General features: G+C 38.0%; 1 protein-coding gene across 1 annotated transcript in view; it reads left to right on the top strand.

Annotated features, from left to right (window-relative positions):
• The first annotated feature begins 1057 nt into the window (after window positions 1–1057).
• LOC128655429 (alkaline phosphatase-like) overlaps window positions 1058–11714 on the top strand; it is a 96006-nt gene continuing 85349 nt past the window's right edge. The window contains 1 exon segment of the mRNA XM_053709059.1: window positions 1058–1374. Within this exon segment, the coding sequence (XP_053565034.1) occupies window positions 1287–1374 (88 nt within the window). The 5' untranslated portion in view covers window positions 1058–1286.

Genomic DNA, 11714 nt, shown 5'->3' with positions numbered 1-11714 from the left:
CAATGCCGGTAGGCACGTGTAAGCCAGGTAAAGTGAATAAGCCTGTCTAAATAATGGCCCCAGCAGATCATGGTCCATGTCTGCTAACTAGTGTCTTATAATGACATGTATTTGTATCACTGAATTGTGTGGTGGTTACCCTACATACCACAAGGGTAACAATTAATAAAAAGAACTGCGATTAGTAAGTTGATTTTCTCACATATTTACCAAGTGGAAGGTTAGGGTACCATTTACATACAGTGGTAAGAAATTTTGAAAGTGCTGCAGACGATGAAATAAGTGAAATGAATCACTACAAACATATCATGTGTTGCTTAATTATTTCTTATCACAGAGCTTCATAAGACAAAAACTGCTTTTATGATCAAGATTCTTTGTTGTATATAATTCTGCACTCACTGTTTGACCAGCTTGCAGTCCGGATTTTTTCCCCTTCAGTGCTCACTAACCAACTGTGGTGGTGGCCTAGTGACAATAGGCTGCAAAAAATCAGCCAAATTAGGCTGGAGAAGGACTGGGATCTGCATGTGCGCCCCCCCCCCCATACCATATTCTTTCTCACCTTATCAGTGTTAACAAACCTCCTGCCTTGGTGATGGGGGGCTGCAAATAAAAGGTCCCTGAGCTGCCAGAGCTGGCCTTCACTGGTTTACTTCAGGTGAAAGATGAGACATGGAATCATGATCATGTAAAGAAAAATAATGCATATATTAATATGCATCCCCTATGAAATGAAGTTAAAGGATTATATGTTGTTGTGTGATTGTCTATGCATTAAAGTATTCCATCCCAAATTTCTGTAGTTCACATTTAATTGCCTTATAAATTACTCTTTTTATGATACTTAGTGTAATCTATCCCAATATGATAATACATATAGAAATGTATTGTGTAATAAACCCTGTGTGATTTTGTTTCCATTTATTTTCTGTTTCACTTTTTCACTCAAGAGACCAAAGTCCTATTGCCATTGCACAATTTTCTCTGAAATGTACTATTTTGTAGGAGATGATCATGTAAAACTATCACTTTGTGTTCGTTATGTAGATTAGTTTCTTTGGGAATTAGTAGGGATCACTATTTAAGAAACTGCTAGACAAAGCTACATGCCATACATTATCCCCAAACCACCTTTATACATTTTTTTCTTGTATTTCATCTGTACTCTGTTCTTAAAGTCCAAAGTTAAAGGACACGAGATATAAAGATGTCACTGTAATATATAGGCACACAGATGCATACATATTTTCTGATAGCACAGAGTGAAGCAGCAAGCTCAGAAGATGCCTGAAAAACCCTCAGCCATCATCATTGCATTGTGCCTGGCTATTGTAACCCCTCTCTGCATAGGGGCAGCTCTCCCTTATTTAGGTGAGTGCAAACTTCCCATTTACATACCTGTATGAGGTTTCATTTACATCACATGGCCAGCACAATGCATTTCTGCCATGTATATGACAGGTGCTTTGTGGGAATTTAACACAAGCAACTACCATATGTGACTGTCAAATTGCAGTTTAGTTACAGGTTTGGTCCTTATTGTAGTCAAAATGTTATTTGTCTATAAAGAGAAAGTTTAATAACGTGAAACAATAGGATGCTTAGCTCCCTAAAGGCTGGTTTACATGTCAGCTGCTTGTGAACTGGTAATAATATTATCAAACATTTCTTAAAACTTCCATGAAGATATTTGTTGCTATTACCAGTTAGTAAACTTTAGAACCGGAATGTAAACTGGCCCTAAAATGTTTACGCTCAAAGGTACGTTTTATTGATAATAGTGTAATCAACTTTTGTATACAACTATTAGAAAAAAATGTTTTTTTTTATTTATTTAAACAGTGCTTTCTATATTTGTACTGTTGTTGTCACTCAGAACATGCACAGCTGCCGACTGGTTTGTATGCACAATGCATAGGCTTCAGTGACACATCTCTTACAAGTGCATCACTTTCAAAATCCTTTCATGATAATAATAAAATTCCTTCAGATTTTAGTTCTCATTAAAATAACACCTGCCTTCACTTTCCAGTTCCGATAGTATCATGTGAGTAGCTTACTACAATTTTATCTGTCGATGGGATGTAATAAAATAGAATTGCATTAATCACTAAAAATGCATATTAAAAAAAACTGGGGCTGTAGCTTTAAAAATACCACTCTGATATATGCCCAGATTACAAGTGACGCAATCATGTTAGTGTATAGTTTACAAGTGACGCAATCATGCTAGTGTATAGTTTACAAGTGACGCAATCATGCTAGTGTATAGTTTACAAGTGACACAATCATGCTAGTGTATAGTTTACAAGTGACGCAATCATGTTAGTGTATAGTTTACAAGTGACGCAATCATGCTAGTGTATAGTTTACAAGTGACGCAATCATGCTAGTGTATAGTTTACAATTGACGCAATCATGCTAGTGTATAGTTTACAAGTGACGCAATCATGTTAGTGTATAGTTTACAAGTGACGCAATCATGCTAGTGTATAGTTTACAAGTGACGCAATCATGTTAGTGTATAGTTTACAAGTGACGCAATCATGTTAATGTATAGTTTACAAGTGACGCAATCATGCTAGTGTATAGTTTACAAGTGATGCAATCATGCTAGTGTATAGTTTACAAGTGATGCAATCATGCTAGTGTATAGTTTACAAGTGACGCAATCATGTTAGTGTATAGTTTACAAGTGACGCAATCATGCTAGTGTATAGTTTACAAGTGACGCAATCATACTAGTGTATAGTTTACAAGTGACGCAATCATGCTAGTGTATAGTTTACAAGTGACGCAATCATGCTAGTGTATAGTTTACAAGTGACGCAATCAGGCTAGTGTATAGTTTACAAGTGACGCAATCATGATAGTGTGGGACGTGATATTACTGGACCGTGCTAATATTAGCACTCAACTTGATATTACAAGTCCATGGAAAATCAAATGTATGGGTTGCGCTCAAGCAAAAGGCCAAATTGTGCTAGAAGAATAAGTGCAACCTGTGATCTGAAGTAAGGGTTAAAAAACCAAAAAAATAACAAAACACATCTATTAAAATAAAGTATTACACCCATATATTCATATTTGTAAGAAAATAAATCTTTATATTGATAAAAATGCTTTAAAAGAGTTAAAAATAGATATTGTATATGGCAAGGTGTTTGACTGGGAACAGCTCCAAAACGTTACTGTTTTTGTATTAAACTTTTATGTTTAACACTTGAAAATCCAGCGGGTTCTATGTTCTATTTTTGTTATTTCAATTTGTATCTGGCACCCTGGTAGCTGACGTACTGAAGTGAGAGTGCAGACACCTCTGGGAGTTGTTGTATAAATATGTGTATGTGTGAATGCATACATGTGTATATTTGTGTATACATGTATATTTATGTGTTAATATGTGTATATGTATGTACTCACACACTTTTGAACCCTTTCCAATCAAATAACTTGAAACATGCAATATCACTTTTAATCAATTTGAATATGTTTTTAATAGAAATACTTGAAATTCTTATGTTCTTCATCTAGAAAACAATGTTTCTTTCATGTAATTAACAAGAGTCCATGAGCTAGTGACGTATGGGATATACATTCCTACCAGGAGGGGCAAAGTTTCCCAAACCTTAAAATGCCTATAAATACACCCCTCACCACACCCACAAATCAGTTTTACAAACTTTGCCTCCGATGGAGGTGGTGAAGTAAGTTTGTGCTAGATTCTACGTTGATATGCGCTCCGCAGCAAGTTGGAGCCCGGTTTTCCTCTCAGCGTGCAGTGAATGTCAGAGGGATGTGAGGAGAGTATTGCCTATTGAATGCAGTGATCTCCTTCTACGGGGTCTATTTCATAAGGTTCTCTGTTATCGGTCGTAGAGATTCATCTCTTACCTCCCTTTTCAGATCGACGATATACTCTTATATTTACCATTTCCTCTACTGATTCTCGTTTCAGTACTGGTTTGGCTTTCTACAAACATGTAGATGAGTGTCCTGGGGTAAGTAAGTCTTATTTTCTGTGACACTCTAAGCTATGGTTGGGCACTTTATTTATAAAGTTCTAAATATATGTATTCAAACATTTATTTGCCTTGACTCAGAATGTTCAACTTTCCTTATTTCCAGACAGTCAGTTTCATATTTGGGATTATGCTTTAATTATCATATTTTTCTTACCTCAAAAAATTTGACTTTTTTCCCTGTGGGCTGTTAGGCTCGCGGGGGCTGAAAATGCTTCATTTTATTGCGTCATTCTTGGCGCGGACTTTTTTGGCGCAAAAATTCATTTCCGTTTCCGGCGTCATACGTGTCGCCGGAAGTTGCGTCATTTTTTTGACGTTATTTTGCGCCAAAAATGTCGGCGTTCCGGATGTGGCGTCATTTTTGGCGCCAAAAGCATTTAGGCGCCAAATAATGTGGGCGTCTTATTTGGCGCCAAAAAAAAAAAAAAAAAAAAAAAAAAAAAAATATGGGCGTCGCTTTTGTCTCCACATTATTTCAGTCTCATTTTTCATTTGCTTCTGGTTGCTAGAAGCTTGATGTTTGGCATTTTTTTCCCATTCCTGAAACTGTCTTATAAGGAATTTGATCTATTTTGCTTTATATGTTGTTTTTTCTCTTACATATTGCAAGATGTCTCACGTTGCATCTGAGCCAGAAGATACTACAGGAAAACCTCTGCCTGCTGGATCTACCAAAGCTAAGTGTATCTGCTGTAAACTTTTGGTAGCTATTCCTCCAGCTGTTGTTTGTATTAAATGTCATGACAAACTTGTTAATGCAGATAATATTTCCTTTAGTGATGTACCATTGCCTGTTGCAGTTCCCTCAACATCTAAGGTGCAGAATGTTCCTGATAACATAAGAGATTTTGTTTCTGAATCCATAAAGAAGGCTTTGTCTGTTATTTCTCCTTCTAGTAAACGTAAAAAGTCTTTTAAATCTTCTCTCTCTACAGATGAATTTTTAAATGAACACCATCATTCTGATTCTTTGGACTCTTCTGGTTCAGAGGATTCTGTCTCAGAGATTGATGCTGATAAATCTTCATATTTATTTAAGATGGAATTTATTCGCTCTTTACTTAAAGAAGTACTAATTGCTTTAGAAATAGAGGATTCTAGTCCTCTTGATACTAATTCTATTCGTTTGGATAAGGTTTTTAAAGCTCCTGCGGTTATTCCAGAAGTCTTTCCTGTTCCTAATGCTATTTCTGCAGTAATTGCTAAGGAATGGGATAGATTGGGTAATTCATTTACTCCTTCTAAACGTTTTAAGCAATTATATCCTGTTCCGCCTGACAGATTAGAATTTTGGGACAAAATCCCTAAAGTTGATGGGGCTATTTCTACCCTTGCTAAACGTACTACCATTCCTACATCGGATGGTACCTCGTTTAAGGATCCTTTAGATAGAAAAATTGAATCTTTTCTAAGAAAAGCTTATCTATGTTCAGGTAATCTTCTTAGACCTGCTATATCATTGGCTGATGTTGCTGCAGCTTCAACTTTTTGGTTGGAAACTCTAGCGCAACAAGTAACAAATCGTGATTCTCATGATATTATTATTCTTCTCCAGCATGCTAATAATTTCATCTGTGATGCCATTTTTTTATTATTAGAGTTGATGTTAGATTTATGTCTCTGGCTATCTTAGCCAGAAGAGCTTTATGGCTTAAGACTTGGAATGCTGATATGGCTTCTAAATCAACTCTACTTTCCATTTCTTTCCAGGGAAACAAATTATTTGGTTCTCAGTTGGATTCTATTATTTCAACTGTTACTGGTGGGAAAGGAACTTTTTTACCACAGGATAAAAAGTCTAAAGGTAAAAACAGGGCTAACAATCGTTTTCGTTCCTTTCGTTTCAACAAAGAACAAAAGCCTGATCCTTCGTCCTCAGGAGCAGTTTCAGTTTGGAAACCATCCCCAGTCTGGAATAAATCCAAGCCTGCTAGAAAGGCAAAGCCTGCTTCTAAGTTCACATGAAGGTACGGCCCTCATTCCAGTTCAGCTGGTAGGGGGCAGGTTACGTTTTTTCAAAGAAATTTGGATCAGTTCTGTTCAGAATCTTTGGATTCAGAACATTGTTTCAGAAGGGTACAGAATTGGTTTCAAGATGAGACCTCCTGCAAAGAGATTTTTTCTTTCCCATGTCCCAGTAAATCCAGTGAAAGCTCAAGCATTTCTGAATTGTGTTTCAGATCTAGAGTTGGCTGGAGTAATTATGCCAGTTCCAGTTCCGGAACAGGGGATGGGGTTTTATTCAAATCTCTTCATTGTACCAAAGAAGGAGAATTCCTTCAGACCAGTTCTGGATCTAAAATTATTGAATCGTTATGTAAGGATACCAACGTTCAAGATGGTAACTGTAAGGACTATATTGCCTTTTGTTCAGCAAGGGAATTATATGTCCACAATAGATTTACAGGATGCATATCTGCATATTCCGATTCATCCAGATCATTATCAGTTCCTGAGATTCTCTTTTCTAGACAAGCATTACCAATTTGTGGCTCTACCGTTTGGCCTTGCTACAGCTCCAAGAATTTTCACAAAGATTCTCGGTGCCCTTCTGTCTGTAATCAGAGAACAGGGTATTGTGGTATTTCCTTATTTGGACGATATCTTGGTACTTGCTCCGTCTTTACATTTAGCAGAGTCTCATACGAATCGACTTGTGTTGTTTCTTCAAGATCATGGTTGGAGGATCAATTTACCAAAAAGTTCTTTGATTCCTCAAACAAGGGTAACCTTTCTGGGTTTCCAGATAGATTCAGTGTCCATGACTTTGTCTTTAACAGACAAGAGACGTCTAAAATTGATTACAGCCTGTCGAAACCTTCAGTCTCAATCATTCCCTTCGGTAGCCTTATGCATGGAAATTCTAGGTCTTATGACTGCTGCATCGGACGCGATCCCCTTTGCTCGTTTTCACATGCGACCTCTTCAGCTCTGTATGCTGAACCAATGGTGCAGGGATTACACGAAGATATATCAATTAATATCTTTAAAACCGATTGTTCGGCACTCTCTGACGTGGTGGACAGATCACCATCGTTTAATTCAGGGGGCTTCTTTTGTTCTTCCGACCTGGACTGTAATTTCAACAGATGCAAGTCTCACAGGTTGGGGAGCTGTGTGGGGATCTCTGACGGCACAAGGAGTTTGGGAATCTCAGGAGGTGAGATTACCGATCAATATCTTGGAACTCCGTGCAGTTTTCAGAGCTCTTCAGTTTTGGCCTCTTCTGAAGAGAGAATCGTTCATTTGTTTTCAGACAGACAATGTCACAACTGTGGCATACATCAATCATCAAGGAGGGACTCACAGTCCTCTGGCTATGAAAGAAGTATCTCGAATTTTGGTTTGGGCGGAATCCAGCTCCTGTCTAATCTCTGCGGTTCATATCCCAGGTGTAGACAATTGGGAAGCGGATTATCTCAGTCGCCAAACGTTGCATCCGGGCGAATGGTCTCTTCACCCAGAGGTATTTCTTCAGATTGTTCAAATATGGGGGCTCCCAGAGATAGATCTGATGGCCTCTCATCTAAACAAGAAACTTCCCAGGTATCTGTCCAGATCCCGGGATCCTCAGGCGGAGGCAGTGGATGCATTATCACTTCCTTGGAAGTATCATCCTGCCTATATCTTTCCGCCTCTAGTTCTTCTTCCAAGAGTAATCTCCAAGATTCTGAGGGAATGCTCGTTTGTTCTGCTAATAGCTCCGGCATGGCCTCACAGGTTTTGGTATGCGGATCTTGTCCGGATGGCATCTTGCCAACCATGGACTCTTCCGTTAAGACCAGACCTTCTGTCTCAAGGTCCTTTTTTCCATCCGGATCTGAAATCCTTAAATTTAAAGGTATGGAGATTGAACGCTTGATTCTTGGTCATAGAGGTTTCTCTGACTCCGTGATTAATACTATGTTACAGGCTCGTAAATCTGTATCTCGAGAGATATATTATAGAGTCTGGAAGACTTATATTTCTTGGTGTCTTTCTCATCATTTTTCTTGGCATTCTTTTAGAATACCGAGAATTTTACAGTTTCTTCAGGATGGTTTAGATAAGGGTTTGTCCGCGAGTTCTTTGAAAGGACAAATCTCCGCTCTTTCTGTTCTTTTTCACAGAAAGATTGCTATTCTTCCTGATATTCATTGTTTTGTACAAGCTTTGGTTCGTATAAAACCTGTCATGAAGTCAATTTCTCCTCCATGGAGTTTGAATTTGGTTTTGGGAGCTCTTCAAGCTCCTCCGTTTGAACCTATGCATTCATTGGACATTAAATTACTTTCTTGGAAAGTTTTGTTCCTTTTGGCCATCTCTTCTGCTAGAAGAGTTTCTGAATTATCTGCTCTTTCGTGTGAGTCTCCTTTTCTGATTTTTCATCAGGATAAGGCGGTGTTGCGAACTTCTTTTGAATTTTTACCTAAAGTTGTGAATTCCAACAACATTAGTAGAGAAATTGTGGTTCCTTCATTATGTCCTAATCCTAAGAATTCTAAGGAGAAATCATTGCATTCTTTGGATGTTGTTAGAGCTTTGAAATATTATGTTGAAGCTACGAAATCTTTCCGTAAGACTTCTAGTCTATTTGTTATCTTTTCCGGTTCTAGGAAAGGCCAGAAAGCTTCTGCCATTTCTTTGGCATCTTGGTTGAAATCTTTAATTCATCTTGCCTATGTTGAGTCGGGTAAAATTCCGCCTCAAAGAATTACAGCTCATTCTACTAGGTCAGTTTCTACTTCCTGGGCGTTTAGGAATGAAGCTTCGGTTGACCAGATCTGCAAAGCAGCAACTTGGTCCTCTTTGCATACTTTTACTAAATTCTACCATTTTGATGTATTTTCTTCTTCTGAAGCAGTTTTTGGTAGAAAAGTTCTTCAGGCAGCGGTTTCAGTTTGATTCTTCTGCTTATGTTTTTTGTTAAACTTTATTTTGGGTGTGGATTATTTTCAGCAGGAATTGGCTGTCTTTATTTTATCCCTCCCTCTCTAGTGACTCTTGTGTGGAAAGATCCACATCTTGGGTAGTCATTATCCCATACGTCACTAGCTCATGGACTCTTGTTAATTACATGAAAGAAAACATAATTTATGTAAGAACTTACCTGATAAATTCATTTCTTTCATATTAACAAGAGTCCATGAGGCCCACCCTTTTTTGTGGTGGTTATGATTTTTTTGTATAAAGCACAATTATTCCAATTCCTTATTTTATATGCTTCGCACTTTTTTTCTTATCACCCCACTTCTTGGCTATTCGTTAAACTGATTTGTGGGTGTGGTGAGGGGTGTATTTATAGGCATTTTAAGGTTTGGGAAACTTTGCCCCTCCTGGTAGGAATGTATATCCCATACGTCACTAGCTCATGGACTCTTGTTAATATGAAAGAAATGAATTTATCAGGTAAGTTCTTACATAAATTATGTTTTTTTTTTTTAATTAAATGTATATTGAAAAAAAAAAAAAAAAATATATATATATATATATATATATAACTTCTAGGGGGCGATTTATCAAAAGCTAGGTGAACTCCGTATGTGCTTCGCCTGTAACTGCGCCCCAGCTCGCCTCCAGAGAAGCGCACATGTGCCCCTGAATTTATCAAAAAAATAGACGTAACTTTGCAGGCAACTTTTAGGCAAGCTTGCGCGTAATAATGATACATTTTGAATGTCGAAAAAAGGATTTACTTCCTATTTATCATAGTACATCCCCATAAATATTTATGCCGCTATGTCTTGATTATTAAAGATGCGTTTTTTAGGTATCTATTTTGCGCATAATTATCTGCCATATTTTTTAAATTTTGTGCAGTTAGGTACAGTACCTAATTTAATAATGTGTTAATGTTATATTTTCTATTTTTGACATATTTAATAATGTTTCCATGCTGTTTGTCCATATGTTCTTCCTTGTTGGTAATTTAAGATCACATAGATCAATCTATCTATCTATCTATCTATCTATCTATCTATCTATCTATCTATCTATCTATACTCTGTATATATCATTGTCAGTCAAGGCTTATAAAGACCACAACAGACAAGAAAACTCATGGTTCCCCTATGCGCCTGTGTAAGCGCAAATTTCTGGCAATATCAGTCTCTTCTTGGTGCTGAGCCTTGGATAAAGCAGTTAAAAGAAGAAAGTACTCCATCACAAGCTGTAAAAGAATGTATGATAATGCTGTTCGCCTATGTATGTATAGCGAAATATAGAACACGCAATTTAAGGAGAAATTTCAGTTCCCTATCGGCGCAAAGCAATGATAAATTCCCTAAAGACCTTTCTGTTTAGGGAAGCTTATCACCCGACTTATTAACAAACTAACTTTGCTTCACTAACAGTTGCCCTCGATCTCCTCACTAATACCATTCTCACCTTTGCAGTCCCCACCTCCTGTTTTCCATCCTCCTACCCATCTAGATTGTAAGTTCCCACGGGAATAGGGCCATCAATTCCCCCTGTATTTGTCTGTAAAAATGTTGTCTTTTATTGTATTGTTTCTCTATTGTACTGTTATCCTTGTAGCCATGGGCAGCGCTGCAGAATCTGTTGGCGCTTTATAAATAAAGAATAATAAATAAGAAACTGGGCATATTTGTAGGTCGGGCTGTGAAATTATGCCTATTGCTAATGTATATTGATGCACTCGGGGGCGTACCCGTGCGCCTAGGCGAATGCAAGTGGAGTGCGAAAAAGTTTCAGATTTGCGCAATTATAGGCGCAGATTGCTTACATAAATATGGAGATTTAGAGGCCTATTTACCAAATGTCTGTCGGACCTGACCTGACACTGCGGATCAGGTTGACAGACATCGCTGAATTTGGTGAGCAATACGCTCTCCGTATTCAGCATTGCACCAGCAGCTCTTGTGAGCTGTTGGTGCAACGCCGCCCCCTGCAGATTCGCGGCCAATTGGCCGCCAACAGGGAGGTTTCAATCAACCCGATCGTACTCAATCAGATTGAATTGTGGCGATCTCTGTCCGCCTGCTCAGAGCAGACGTACAGTGTTATGGAGCAGCGGACTTTTGACCGCTGCTCCATAACTTGCGTTTCTGGCGAGTCCACAGTAGGACTCAATGCCGCGGAAGTCAGTACAACTTTCTTTACTGAGATTCAAATTTTTTATTTTTTCAATACTTTGTATGTACACCTTTATTTTTGATGACAGACTGAATTATCCTCGGCATAGAGGATACCAGTGTTGCACTAATTCCTGGAGAGATGTTCTGCCATTACATTTTTTTCATCTGCTATTTGCTGGAGGAGTTGTGCTGCTCAACTTTTCTCTTTAAAAAGTTGTTCTATTGGATTCACCTCAGGCGAAATACTTGGCTAGGTTATAGTTTTTACTTTTTTCTTCTTTAGTAACTTTTTGCAGTGTGCTTTGGATTGTTATCATCCTGAAATATTCCTCTTTTGCCAAGCTTATAGACACTGGGAGTCTTCTTGTCAGACACTATTTTAGTATATCCACAATCATTCATGGTGCCATCTATAAATGTCACCTCCCCAACATCTTTTGCACTCATGCAGCCCCATAGCATCACACTCCCACCTCCGTGCTTCACTGTTGTGATTATGCATTCACTGTGGTAGTCCTGGCCTGGTTCAGGTCAAACATGCTGGGCCCTATCTAACCCAAACAAATGTATCTTGGTATCATCTGATCAAATAATGTGCTCAAAAATATTG

The sequence above is a fragment of the Bombina bombina genome, chromosome 4 (genome assembly GCF_027579735.1).
Source record: "Bombina bombina isolate aBomBom1 chromosome 4, aBomBom1.pri, whole genome shotgun sequence".
Taxonomy (NCBI): domain Eukaryota; kingdom Metazoa; phylum Chordata; class Amphibia; order Anura; family Bombinatoridae; genus Bombina; species Bombina bombina.
Note: the sequence above shows the minus strand (reverse complement) of the source record. Positions and strands in the feature narration are given on the sequence as shown.